The sequence below is a fragment of the Penaeus vannamei genome, chromosome 2 (assembly GCF_042767895.1).
Source record: "Penaeus vannamei isolate JL-2024 chromosome 2, ASM4276789v1, whole genome shotgun sequence".
Classification (NCBI taxonomy): domain Eukaryota; kingdom Metazoa; phylum Arthropoda; class Malacostraca; order Decapoda; family Penaeidae; genus Penaeus; species Penaeus vannamei.
This window is the reverse complement of record NC_091550.1, coordinates 715,557-730,556: the sequence shown is the minus strand read 5'-3', so window position 1 is coordinate 730,556 and position 15,000 is coordinate 715,557. Positions and strand designations below refer to the sequence as shown.

The 15,000-nt window shown below is 35.5% G+C and overlaps 1 protein-coding gene across 8 annotated transcripts in view; it reads left to right on the top strand.

Moving 5' to 3' along the window:
• ewg (DNA-binding protein Ewg) overlaps window positions 1-14,932 on the top strand; it is a 24,014-nt gene extending 9,082 nt beyond the window's left edge. For 6 of the 8 annotated variants that reach the window (XM_027354348.2, XM_070128067.1, XM_027354282.2 and 3 more), the window contains 10 exons: window positions 23-275; window positions 1,349-1,473; window positions 3,120-3,236; window positions 3,842-4,037; window positions 4,769-4,881; window positions 5,650-5,754; window positions 6,134-6,286; window positions 10,428-10,560; window positions 10,672-10,913; window positions 11,032-14,932. In XM_027354348.2, the coding sequence (XP_027210149.1) occupies window positions 23-275; window positions 1,349-1,473; window positions 3,120-3,236; window positions 3,842-4,037; window positions 4,769-4,881; window positions 5,650-5,754; window positions 6,134-6,286; window positions 10,428-10,560; window positions 10,672-10,913; window positions 11,032-11,079 (1,485 nt within the window). In that variant the 3' untranslated portion in view covers window positions 11,080-14,932. The remainder of the gene's footprint in view (window positions 1-22; window positions 276-1,348; window positions 1,474-3,119; window positions 3,237-3,841; window positions 4,038-4,768; window positions 4,882-5,649; window positions 5,755-6,133; window positions 6,287-10,427; window positions 10,561-10,671; window positions 10,914-11,031) is intronic. The other 2 variants (XM_070128047.1, XM_070128039.1) reach the window with 2 other exon arrangements.
• Window positions 14,933-15,000: the final 68 nt, after the last annotated feature.

Sequence of the window (15,000 nt, the reverse complement as noted above, 5' to 3'; positions counted from 1 at the left end):
TCATTCTTCTATTGGATTACAGCTGGTGATGAACAGTGTGGGGGCATCAGGTTTGGCAGCCCTAGCTGGTGGAGGGGGCACAGCTGACCCCCTCAATGTGGATGGTGGGGGTGGGGGGGGACCTGGAGATTCTGTAACTACACATCTGGCCGGCACAAGCGACGATGACGACGATGATATGGCGTCGTCACCTGGGAGCTTTGATGATGATGAAGGCTCACTTCCCGGTGTGGACGATGTGACCGCCCAGCTAGCGGCGGCAGGTGGGTGGTCAGGTGAGATGTCAAATGTGTTTTTTTGTTGGTGGTGGAGGGAGCCAATACACAGGCATGATTACTGCATGAGGAAAGTTTGTACATTTCTTGATACTGGCTGAGGAATTCAGTAAAGGAAAGTGGTGGTGAATCTGTGAACTATCCAGTATAAATTTATATCTATTGTTTTTACTCTTAAGTGAAATATGACTCTTGTTTGCTTATATGGTGTGATAACATACACATGTGCATGATAATTATATATATATATATATTTCTATAAAAAATTATCACCACCTCTATAAAAGGTTGTGTGGTGTTTCTGATGTAGTTTGATTTAAATTCTATTATAAAACTTACATTGCTAATGTCTTGTAGTAATACACCACATGATTGTATTTAACAGCCATTAGAGAGACTTGATATTACATACTTCCCGTGTGCAGGATCATGCAGGCATTGGTTAGGGTAAGGGCAATTGATGACTAAAAGTTAGCATTGCATGGTATCATTTCTTCACATCTGTTCTGCAGATGCCAAAGCACTTTTTCTCCTATTTTTTGGTATGTAGCCGTTACATTTTGCTCTTTCTGATCCAGATATCTCTAGGGATGGAATGCAAATGATATCCCAAGATATACTTTCTTCTTGATTGATTACTAATTATTTAAACCTGATTTTTTTGATTGCATGCTGACCTAATTATTTTGTTGTTACTGATTTTTTGTTTATGTTTTTACTTTACTCCGGAGGGAAGGAGACTTTTAAGTTCGTTTTATTTGTGTTCTTTATTTGAATTGTGTTCTTTATTTGAATAGTCATTTTTTAGTTTTGATTTTGTATTTTTTTTTTTTTTTTTTCTTTTGTTGGCATGAATTTACTCCACTGGAGCCACTTATTATATGATTTGATCTCTTTTATTAAGACTGTATGATCATAGCCTTTGTTTTGTTTATATCTTATATTAGTAAACGCTAGCGTTTAAATCATCATTCACTCAAGCAGTTAGAAGTCTGTCCTGAGGTTGCCCAGTCCCGTTCCCTCCACCGCGGAATGGGCAAGGCCTTTATTTTCCTCTCTCTCGCACGGTGCAGGACCTGTCGGGGTGGCTGCTGCTGCTGCCATTGCCTCAGCAAAAAAGCGGAAACGACATCACATATTTGAAATTAATCCATCTATACGAAAAAGACAACAAACTCGGCTTTTAAGAAAATTGAAGGTGAGTTCTTGTAAACTGCAGGTGGCCTTTGGGAATATTTTTCTATGCTCTCTCTCCCTCTCACCCTTCACTTCAGTACTTACCCTCTCCCCCTCTCTGATGCTCTCTCCCCCCCTCTGTGGGGCTCTCCCTCCCACTTTGGTACTCCTTCTGTCCCTTCCCCGTAGAGCTCTCATCTGTCAGTTGGATGAAAGAGATTGAAAGCGAATTAGGGTTTGAAAAACAGATGCTTGTTGAATTTACACTTACAACGATCCAAAATTGTCGGGTGTCTCAGAAAATAAAAACCACATCATCAGAGCTTATGATGTCAAGATGCGTAAAAAATTAGATTGATACTGAATTGAGAAGCCAGGTCTTTTGGGATGAGTTCAGATTCTGTTAGGAAAGAAGAAATGTTTCTTTAAAGTGAAAAGCAGGTAACTGATGTAGCTCCTTTGATGTCACCATATACATGAGTTTTGTTTGAAACATTTTGATATTACAAAAGATCCAAGATTGGTTCTGTATTAGTGGCAGAAGATATCCTGCAGATTAGTTTTGTGTTTGCAGAGTTAGGAATCAACCACTGAATAGATATTAAAGTAAAGGTTGGAAGTGATCAGTGGAGACAAATGAAGTGATTGAAATGGGGCAAATGGAAGTATGGTGTCTCTCTCTGTCAGTCTATCTAGATCTCAGAATATTTGTCCGTATATATGTATTTGAATATAAGCATAAGTGTAAATGTACACACAAGTTTTGAATTAAACTAGTTTGTATGTGCTTGCTGAACTTGAAATTGGAATACAGTGTTATTATACATTTTATCCATAAAGTAGAAACAAACCAACTAGAAAACATAAAGTTTTTAAAACTGCTACAGTAGCCTCTATAGCCTCTTGTCTTGTTGGCTTCATTCTAGCAGAGGAATATATCATTCTAGTATAATCTACCTCAGTACACTAATGATTGATGGTTTCTGTACACTTGAATTTACTTTAAGTGGTTTTTAATCTCTTGCACAAGTGTCTGAGTGAAAGAAACTAAATGTGATATTAGTTCAAGCTTCAAGGGCATGTTTAGTAATAACACGTTTTTTCACATAATTTGTTCTACAAAATAATTTTTATTGAAATCACTACTTTTGGAAGTCATGGTTTTAGATATCACATGTATTTATTGGATATTTGTAATTGAATCTTGGAAAGTTGGTGTGGGTGTGGGTATTGGGGTGTGATTGAGTGCATGAGTGTATAGTTGATGTACATGTTGGTGTGTGTTGACTTTTAAATGTTTGCTTTTGCGTATGAAAGAAAGCCTGTGTATTAGTGATGGAGTAAAGCACTTGTATTGATATGAATCATTGAGGATTGCTGTTTTCCTATTTCTTTCCAGAATAGAGCCAGTGAACACAATACACACAAGCTTATTATAGCAGGTGCTCAGAAATATGGTGCCTAAATTACAGAGGGTTAGAAACTAATCTTTTAGCTCACCTAGAAAAGAGATGAACTAAACAACTTGCCTTTTAAGGATCTAAGAGGATTGCCGAGCTAGATCTACTGACAGGACCATTACACACAGAAATGTATTTGTTTCTTCTCAGGCTAATACCTCTTGAAGACTGTGAAAACTTTACTTTTATTGAACTTTTAACCCAACAGGCAACCATAGATGAATATTCTACCAGAGTCGGACAGCAAGCGGTGGTAGTTGTAGCAACGCCAAGTAAATCAGGAAATAATTTCAAATGTTTTGGAGCGAAACCTCTGGAAGATGTGGTAAGTCTCTTTCTAAAAGCAATACTTGTTCATTAGTTTATTATAACAAGTTTTAAAACATATAATGTGCATATTGTGCATTTGCCTGAAATTTTTGTTTACAAATTTAGGATTTCCAAGATATCTAAGGTCTGCATTGTGGAGGAAATTCTAACAACTGCATGAGAAGAACAAATGAATTATAAAGAAACAAAAAATAGTGTATTTCACCATAGGGGAATTATGAGTTTCCTTCCTTGTTTCATGCTGACGCACTGCACTGATTTACGTATTTTGCACACCAAAATATTTTTTGAAATTTGTTTCCCACTTATACAAGATACCAAATTTAAGTGTTAGACAGTCTGTTTTTTGCTTCTGAACCTCATGTTTGGCAGAACCAGCTGACATGCATTGTAATGGTACTTTATTCCTGAAATGAAGATGCTCTATTTGAGTGTATTTGCATTCATGTGCTGTGAAACATTATTCTGATATTTGCATGCAAGATAGTATAATTTCTATATTGGAAATGGCAATTATATCATAACACAACAGAGTAGTTCAGAATAACCAAGAAAAGAAGACAGTATTGCTCACTATGGCCGTTTCAATTTCCCCCACAGATGAAAACGTTGCGGCAGATGGTTATGTCCGAACTGGAAAATGCGTTAGCACAGCAAGCACCCCCACCCCCACAGGATGACCCGTCGTTGCATGAATTACCTCCCCTTGTCATAGACGGCATTCCGACTCCTGTAGAAAAGATGACGCAAGCACAACTCAGAGCTTTTATTCCTTTAATGCTGAAGTATTCTACAGGTAAGAGGTTTCATGATTCCTCTTTAGTGAGGCTAAGTCTAGCTTCTTAAGGATTTAGGTTTTTATAGAAAAGCTAGTAAAAGGACTTTTTATGTATAGATATAGATATGAAGGAGAAGGAGTATCTTTCACAGTGCAAGAGATGTCCTTAACATGTTGGATTATATTGTCATCAGAAGCACATGAATGGTAACTGTTTCTCAATAGAACAAAGATCCAGCAATTCAAAACATTCTGTAGGCAGACCAGTGATATTGAAAAAGTATTCTCAATCAGGTGATTGTGGAATTTTGCTTTCTGGTCATAGTGTATGTGTGGGTATAGGTGTAGGTTTATTTATGGGTGTGGCTGTAGATGTATAGTCTATTCAGTCTTGATGTTTAGGAAGCCCTGTCATTTTCTTAGTGCTATAGACAGAAAATGTGTTTTGTTTTGCATGACTTCATTTGATGTTTGACCTACAAGCTGATAACCTCTCAATCACACAATCACAGATCAACTGACCAGTGACAGGAGACTGTGTGTTGTTATTGCTAGCCTTTTTTTTTTTTCCACAGAAATAGAAAATCCAGCTTTGGCTTATACTTTCTGACCACATGCCTGTTTTATTTTAATCTGAGAGTGATGAGAAAAGTAATTATGAGTTGATGAACAATAAACTAGAGAAGAAAATAGACTTGAATGCTTCAGCAGTAACAAGAAGGATTATTACATTACAATATTTATTTTAGGGAGAGGTAAACCAGGCTGGGGCAAGGAATCTACTCGGCCGCCCTGGTGGCCAAAAGATGTTCCGTGGGCGAATGTTAGAATGGATGCGCGATCAGAGGACCAAAAACAAAAGGTAAGATTATGCTTTATTTGTATATTGCATTGTTAATGTTGGGGTTATGTGAATAATGTTCAAAGGAATTTAGAGATGTATATGTTTATTGTTGTAATTGGTTTTCACATCTATATTTGGGTATTACATCACAACATTAGCTATCAAAATTTCATAATAGTACAGTATGATTTTAAGAGTTGGAATGTAAAGAAAAACAAAAAGATGTGAGAGCAGTATCATTAGATCTTTTTAGCTCAAAGCATTTTATATCGATGATTCCCACATTCTGTAGGGATGGCATATTAATTAAAATAGCTTTGAGAGGTAGAGAAATATTAGATCATGTATTGCTACATCAAGGAACTATTGGATTTGTAATATTAACCACTTCATGCTGGGTCACATGTACGTACAAGGCATGGCAGCTGTGGACAAAGTAATGGGTGGCATCAAACATGCACCATTGGCTCATCAAGCAGAGCTGGTATTGTTTGATAGTAGTGGTAAAACAAAGATAGGCCTTCAAAAATTTGATATTTTTATAAATTGTATCAAAATACCAGCTTCTAGGTGCCTAACGTTGCCTGCAAACTACTGAACAAGCAGGGTGCAAACAAAGGAAACTGTCGATGCACGCCAATAAACTTGCGATCATGTCCAGGCCAAGTTTTTTGGTTGATAGTGTGAGGAATGGGAAGTGTATGAAAAAGTAAATGATTGATAATGAAAAGATTAGAAACAAGCTGGGGATTCTGGAAGCTTAAGTCTTCATAATCCTATCTCCAGGTATCTTGGACGACTGCTTTACGTCAGATTGTAGTCAACTGTTATAAATACCATGGGCGAGATGATCTCTTGCCGGCATTTAATGAAGAGGAAGAAAAGACTCAGGTATGATGAACAATTTTGCTCTTTACATTGTCAGTTATGTCAGGATCAAAATGTTTTCTTTGCTTTTGCCTTACAATGGTCATTTTTACAGAAGTTGCTGTTGTTTAACTCCTTGTTCTTGTTCAGACATTAGAGGAAAAAGTCATTCCATTTATTACTAGTGTGCATTTAACTCATGATTGCTTACTACTTTTTAGTTAAATACAAGCAATTAGCCATACAGGTTTCAAAATGTATAGAGACTGTTTTTGGGTTTCCATGTATGTAATAACTGTGCAAAAAAAATTAGTGACTGGACAGATGAATAATATAGTATTGACACTTGCCTATCTTTTCAAATGTGTAGTGATTTGTTCATAAAATATTTGTCTTGGTGCAGGTTGGTGGTCCAGTGAACCCAGTGTATTCAGGTCCAGTGGTACAGACCATTAGCAATCCAGATGGTACAGTTTCAATCATCCAGGTGGATCCTAGTAACCCTGTCATCCAGCTGCCAGATGGAACCACTGCGCATGTACAAGGCGTTGCCCACGTAAGTGTGTTTCTTTGTCTCTTAGTGGATTTTATGACACTACGGATACATATCTGAAGATTGATATTTAAGGGTTGTGTGCTGCAGAATATTAGTTTATCAAAACTGGTATATTTCCCTATGAAATATTCTTTCATTTGTGAAAAGTATCCCCCATAATATAATATTCACTATCTTGTATTTTTTATGTTTTTAAGGTTAATGAGATTTGTACTTGTTTTAGATAATTATGTTACTTTTTAAAGTATGTATTAAAAGTACAGAAATAATTCAGATATGTATCTGAAGATACTTATTTGTTATATATCATTAAACATGTTTACATTGAAAGTCTGTGGTCTGATGTACTTATTGAAGTAATGTTTTTATTAAGATTACCAGAATATTGACTCTCACAAGCTTCAAGAAGCCTCACTTCTGATGATATGATGATATTAGTATATTAAAGTAATTACGAAATATAATACTCAGTATTTATGATTATTTTTTCAAGTGTTTCTCTAAATTATATTACTGTTGTCACTATCCAGTTCCATTGATTGTTATGCAGTTATGTTTTTGCCTTACACCTAACAAGCACCATTCCCTATCCTGCAAAGAGAATGTGATTGTATGGACTAAACTAAATATGTGAAAAATGTTATTCAGCTTTAGACTTAAAAAAAAGTCTTTAAAATGCACATGATGAATGCTTTTGATGAAATTATGGAGAAGCTATATCAGTATTCAAAAAGTAAACACTTCTTTGTAAATGATATTGTGATATTGGTTTTTATCCATTTCGTGTCCAGTGCTGGTGTCATTTGTCCAATTACTTACTGATATGAAAGTTATGAATTTTCCATCATGTGACTGGAGACAGTAGCATGGTCCATATTGTGATTATATATTTAAGATTTTGCAGTGCATTACCTAAAAGCAACAGGGCACAGATTTTATAATTTACAAATGAAAAGTGTTTATTTAAGAAGACTATTGTAGTTGCTGATCAAGGGACTCATCACTAAGATTATTAATTGCCTGTAGATTTTATCTCTACTTGAAACAGCCTTTCTTGAGAATTAGATTTTGGTGGGACCTAATTTTTCAAATTTGCAGTAGCCGTATTGTTGCTTTATCAGATTTTTTAAGATAAAAAGAGCAAACCATGTCCAGAACGGATATGAGTTGGAAATCTGAAGTCTAAGTGATGATTCCCTTCTTGTAGTGCATGTTAGAGAGAACTAATGTCGTGCATGGTTGGTATTGTGTGCATGGTGTACTAACCCAGGGTTGGAGTTTTGGATTAACCTTTGGTGTCTTAAATTTTTTTCCTACACAAGTCCTGTAGTAAAGGAAAGAGATAAATTATGCTGAAAATTATTGTTTCAAGTTTGAATAGTCTTAAAAATTATTTTTTCTGCTTATTGTTAATTATTGTATATATATTATCTACAAGCTGCATGTAATCTTACATGAAATGATTTAACACAGCACAAAACATAACTTTTTGTAGTCCAGCCTAACCTGTCATTGCTGGATTTATGATATGTAAATGTGCCGCATTATTCTTTAAGAGTTTCTTTTTCTTTAACCCATTGGTGCTCAGTACATGCAGTGTCCACGGTTTTCAATTTTGTCTATACAAAGATGGCCTCACAGTTGCATAATCATCAAGCAGTCAGTTACAAGGCCTAACTGACGTCTCTTGTTTACCTCATTTCATGAATTTTTAGGAGTTTTGATGCAACTATTATTGTGAATATTATTATTTTATGTTATTATTGCAATGTTATTAACAAAACTAATAACAATAAAGATAAAACTGAACATTTTGGGAATAAGGAAGGGAGATCAGATAGGCTTTATAATTGATTGTTTGGTGACTAAGCATTCGTGGAGGCATGTAAATATAAAGAAAAATTGATAAAGTAAAATCACAGTGGACAGGGTATGTATACAGATCCTCTAAGCATCAGTGAATTAAATGTTCTATCTTTCTCTCTAGTGTGTAGATTACAAATCCCACTCTCTGATTTAAAAGAGGTACTAGCTTTAATGAGACAGATAACAAATATAACATGTCTTGAGCGTCTGCATGTTGTGTGTGTTTGCATATGCTATACACTCTGTGCAAATAATTGAGCCCCTTGCCACCAGTGTCTTCCTTATGACGTGAAACTTGTTTCACTAAATGAAAAGGAATCATTTAAGTTTACATTTAATTACAATGGCTCACTTGTTCAATACTGCATTTACACCGTCTTGTGGTCTGTTACATATATAATTTGAAGTATTTTGATCTGGCGTTCTGAATACAAGTTCCTTTTAGGATAAATGTATGGTAAATGATGTGAATGTCATGAAAACGCACAACGTATAATTTTTTAACAAGATGACAATGTCAGGTGTGCAAAATTCTTAGCAAATTGTCTTGTACCTAAAATTTGTGAATTAATTTTACTGGGGTAGCTAAGGTATTAACGGCAGTATGTCATATGAGGGATGAAGAAACAGCTCAACTAGCAGATGGCTTTGTAGAACAATGAGTCTGGGTTTAGCTTCTTTTTGACCCCCTTCTTAAAGTTCCTTGTCATCTCAGACTTTCTTTGGCTTGTCCAGTGAGCTACGGGGAGCAGGTGCATTATCAGAGATACTGCTAGCTGTAAGCCCCTGGATCCGGATGACGTTGCGATCATGTCAAGGAAAAACTTGGACAGCTATACGGATGACGTGAATAAACCGTCAAGAGCGAAGGCCAGGGTGACTGAAATGACTTGCCACGAGTGCACAAACCTCTTGGAGTGTGATTTGACTCATTTGGCGCTTAGAGGGGGGCTTTAGCATTATTCCCATCAATAAACGAATGTGGAATGTAACGTGCGTAAGCAGTGACTGGAGAAGCGCTGGCTCCAGGAAGGATGCCATTTCCATGCTGCAGGCTGTATTATGTAAAATTGAAAATTACAAAAAAAAAAAAAAAAAAGAAAGAAAAAAAAAGATATATGTCACACATATCCAAATGTTCCATATATATATATATATATATATATATATATATATATATATATATATATATATATATTTTTTTTTTTTTTTTTTTTTTTTTTTTTTTTTTTTTTTTTTTTTTTTTTTTTTCACTGAGCTATTTACTACATAGATAGATGATATGATATGGAATCTGTGCAAGGAAAATAAGTAATTTCCATCTGGATAAAGCAAATCAAAAGGCAAATATGGACATTGAAAAATGGCGATAAAGCTTAAAAAGTTTTCACAAAATAACTTTTCAAAGGGGAGACACAGTCTAATCACCGCTCATGGGTGTTCGGGCGCACCCGGCCTATGCTCTGCATGCCTGGGATGCTGGCCACTTACGTAACCATTGCAACCGGATCCAGGGCATTAATGCTTTATGGATGTCACTTGTTCCTTTCTTTATTTTCTTCTCTTTGTGTTTCTCAGCCATGTTTCCTAAGCTGTAATAGTTAAGAAAAAAAATAGAAAAGAGATTTGGAGCTGGAGGTGGCTTGAGTGTAGGGTGAGGTAGAGCAGTTAAGTGGAGCTCAGTAAGAGATAAGGTGAAGTGTGTGCTGCCAGATGCATGTTCTTCTCCCAACTTTGCTTGCAGCACACTTGTAGTTTCACTTTTCACAGAATTCTGTGCCTGTTGTGGTATGCTAAGTTTTTGTACAGTTTATATATTTTTTTGCTTAGCATGCAATATCAGTGATGTGGCAGCTTGTTTAAAGTAGGTTGTATTTGCTTATTTATGTAACAGTAAGTCTTCTCTGAATGTCAGTAGATTCACCATTGTTCTCATTAAGCTCTAATCAGGGAGAAGTTGTAGGGAAAAGAAGTAGGATTTTTTCTGTGTGTTTTTGTAAAAGGTCATAAATTGAAATGTGTAATTTATCACAAGTTTCAATGACAACTTCGGACAGAAGTGAAGTTTAGCTTTGTTTCTGCATTTTTAATGTGTATTGCATTTTTGGGGGATGATACAATACTAAAAAACACGATAAAAGCATTAAGAGATGATTTACTGTCTGTAGTCTTAAAATGTGAAATGCTAACCCGCGTAGATTGCATGAATGCTCCTCCTGGGTGCTGGTGACTAACCTATCAGCTATAAAAAAGGATGAGGTTGTTGACCCTACAGATCACAACACAGAATGGAGAGTCGGTGGACGGAGAGAGTGGGAGTTCGGTGGCCATCGACCTCAACCATGTATCTGAGGGCTCCTTAGGGCAAGAGGGAACCATCATAATAACAGGAGAGGACGGTTCACAGAGTAAGTTTGTGCTCTCAGTTATGTCAGTATGCCTAAAATGTTTGGATTTTCTAATTTACCACAAAATGTGATTCATGTGATAATTAATGTTTGTTCTTATTCTTCCTCCAGTACCTGTGAATGTTTCGGGAGCATATCCTGTGTCAGGAATGATAACAGTACCCCTACCAGTATACCAGACTGTTGTAGCGAACATTCAAGGTGCAGATGGTCAGCCGCTACAAGTGGTTACACCAATCGTACAGGTGCCCAAACTTGAACCTGGATTAGACAATAATGTTGAAGTTCCTGCAGCTCTCAATGCGTCACTGGATGCATCGACTATTATATCTTCTGGACAAGGTCATGTACAGGTAGGACAGACTTTGTTCTTTGTACTGAAATGGCTGAGATTTTGTGATGATAGGGTTTGTGATTTGGCACTGATATAATTTATTATTTTACTGATCTTCATCTGTCCATGGTTTTCAGGATGATGACGACGATGGAAGTGTAGACATGGTCGAGACCAAAGATTGATGAGGCATAAGATCACCCGATTGTGATGGGATGAAGTAACATAGACCAATGTTACTGGCTTCAGCTGTAAGCTTAGCTTCTTCCCATACACACTTATGTCTTTCTGCCCATCTCAGCTTCTCACCAAAGACTAGGGAGTGGATTCTAGTATGTTTTCAGGAATTGCAGAATATGAGGACTTGATATATCCTCTGCTACATTGGCCAGTATCACCACAACATTTAAAACGTCTGCTGACTGATTGTTCCAAATTTACCACATCTACTATTACAGAATCTGCCCCTAGGCACAGGATGAAACCATACCAGACAGTGTCAGTCAGGTTAGAGGCCCACCGCTTGTGGTTTGTTTTTACAAGAAAATCTATTTTTGTATGAAGATAAAAAAAAAAAACAGTGGCATTGGATAGAGTAAAGCAAACTGTGAGATGTGCAGGGGTCGGGTTTTAAACAAGTTCTGTTTCGGTATGGGGTTTTATTCTGTCGACTCCTAGATAGTGTGTTGTCTCAAGGGATGAGTTTGGACTCTTGCTTCCCTTTTTGGATTACAGTTCAGAAATTAGGAAACGATGTAGCTTATCCTCTTATTAAGCTGTCAAAGATATGTTTACCCTTTTCTATGATTTCTGTTGTTAGTAAAGTTTATGTTGACAGAGACTTTAAGGAGTGTGACAGCTTTACTATTGAGACATTCAGCCAACTAGGATGAAAGAGGCATATTATCATTTTTTTTTTATTATGATTATTTTTATTATTATTGCTGATATTAATATTAATTATGTAATCATTATTCTCATTAATCACCATTATTATCATCAATTATTTTCACCATTTTCATTATTGTCATTTGAATTGTAGTAATATTTATTGTTATATTATTATTTAATACTAATGATAATTTTTATTGATAATGATAATTATTAATTGTTCTTAGTAATGATTAATATTGCACGAATACTTATTATTGCAGTGTGAATTTGTAATTTTATTATACTTATGATTTATCATCACTACCAGCTGGATTGATATTGATACTTTTATTGATTGTTATTATTTTTTGATTATGCATAATTTGTTTGTTCTGTTGTCTTTTAAGTTAAGGTATTACACCCTGTGTATCAGTGCAATTAGGTCCTGAGTGTACCCTGTAATTTTAAAGTATTTATTTCTCCATTTCACCTCCCCTCTCCCTCCTCGCCCCTCCTCCCCAGTGAGGCTAATGTAGTTTGCTTTGTATTTGTCAAGTGTAATAGGAGTTGCTCAATGTTGTATAGCTTAGCAGCAGTGTATTAAAGTGGGAATGACTTTCCTCAGTGTGTGCTACAGGGAAAAATTACTGCCTGGTGAGAGTCACGAATTTTGGACCACTTTATGCAGAAGGTTTAAGAGCGGTTGATGAATGTGCTGGGAAAGTATATAGTTACTATTATTACTTTTTTCATTATTAATCATATACTTTGTTCATTTCTTTCTGAATACAGCTTGTTAAATATTTTCCCCAACAGGCAGATATCTTGGTAGAAATTACAATTTTATAGGAAATGCTCATTGATTTTTAGATTTATTATTCAGTATCAGGGGGGAGAAAAAACAAAGAATTTTGGATGAGATGAGGCCTCTTTCTCTAAATTTGGTACTGACAATAAGAGTCACTTTTGTTTTGGTGACTTTAAACCCAAGAAGAACCCTAGGATGTGACATCATTTGTATTGAAGTTGCGAATGGAAAAGCATTAAGATTAAGCCCAAATTTACCCTGCTGCCTCTACTTAAAGACTGAAACTTGTCATATGTATGATGCCCTCATGAGTAAAAATTGGAGGTATCAGAGAACACATGTTAAGAGTTAATTGGTAGGTGTAATATTAGGGATAATTAAAGTTTCTGATGAGAATCATTATGGAATTATGGAACCAAATAATCATTCAAGTTGAAAAGTAATAGAAACGATGTTAACATATTAGGCTGTCTCAAAGGCACAGTTTTCTAAATTATTTTCAGCCTTGCAGATTTGAATAAAGGGAATATTTGGATTGCCGAGACAGTGAAATCAAGTTTGCTGAAAAGTTTACATTTTAGTAGAGCTACTCTTGAAGTAAAGAATTTAAGCTTTGGTTTGGGACAGAATGTTACTGTGATGTCATCAGATCTTGAACAAGCAATCATGGCTGTGATATACTAGTTTAGCACAGTACCAATTTTAGCCTCAAGGCCACCTTTGTCTTGCAGGAAAATGACACGACTTTTGCATAAGGGCATTATAAGTTTCAACTGTCAAGAACACTTTTTATTATTTTCTGAAATAATACACAGCAACTCAGAGATGTTTTAAGTTAAAAGATATTTATGCTCTTTGAAATGTGTTTGATAAAGATAAGAATTTTTTTCTTTCTTAAGGTAACCACATTTCGTATGGTTATTCAGAGGTGATCTACCAGTACATTTGTATTATGATTCCATTTGCTTAGTTCCTGCTAATTTGTAAGCTCACAGTATTATATCTATAGAGCATTTTATCTACCTTGTATTTTTGTAATGATACTTTTTATTTATTTATGATTAGCATTATTTAAGTTCTATATATTTTTAGTACCATTTTTTTTTTGTTATTTATATATTTTCATGTAGAAGGTAATGCACACAGTAAAATATTATGAACATTTACAGCAGAGGAACCATGTTAAGTTGTATACGAATTGTGTAGAATTTGTTGAAGGTGAAAGATCTAGTGAGTAGCACTAGCAGTTGATAGACAAGGCTTGGTTGGAAGGACTTTTTTGTATTTGTAATAGCTTCAGAAATGTTGGAAAATTATGTATGGAAAATCGTACTTCATACTCTTTGTGATATTTTGAGGATATGCAGAAAAGAGGTTGGATGGATGATAAGAGGATACAAATTCTGTGACCAGAAAATATGGCCATTGACTTTGGTTATTTTGGGAAATTGAACCTGCCTTAGCCATGCAGGTTTTCTTTGAAGGTCTACAAGAGATTATCAGAGTGCTGTAATTTTAGCTGTCCTTTTTTAGAATGTGATTTTATGTAACGTTTTAAGTTGTGATTCTGAGCATGAAGATTGCTTTTGTGTTTAAAGAGCCTGATTGTATACAGGCTATTGCATGATACCGTACTGAACAAAAGGCAAAAAAAATTCCAAACTGGTTAGCCGTGTCCTTAAGGGGATAGTGAACAATCAACATTCTGTCAAGTTGAATGGAAGGGGAGGGGTGAAGGTGTGAATACTATGGACTTCCGAGCATGTATGTGATGATTTCAAACTAGTCGACTGTGGCACACCCAGGATAATAATAATCTCTATAGACTGGTGAAGGCTGAGACTGAATAAGCGCATTTGATGGACTTCACGAGGGTTGGTGTTGTTCCATCAAGTAAATTACTTCGGTCGTCTTTCATAGGCCTACTGATCTCTCTCCCTCTCTCAGCCATGGAATTCGGCAAACTGATTTATCTAGCAGCCACACATCATTTTCATGGGTAATCTTATCATGAGATGATAGATATCTTCCTTATCATTATCGAGAAAGTTAAAACAGAAGAGAATGAGTAAACTTTATTTAGTTACCGGTCTGCTAGGAATGGACAGTTCCTGCCGTGCTCTATGACACAAACTGTAGATATAGTGACAATGTTATGGTACAAAGGAAAGACAGCTGGGGTATTACCCTCTTGTCGTCTAATCTGTGTTTATCTCTATTTATTATTTCTTATTAATTTTATTTTCTGAAGTATGTATGTATAATCTAATACTTACAAAAATTCAAGGCCAGCAACACATGAAATTTATGATTATGATTTAAAGCAGTTGAAAATTATATCTTTGGCAATGCATTAATTCTTGTTCCGTAATTTACCTTTTAATGTGTATTTTTTATTTTGTCTTTGTTTACTTATACAAACAAA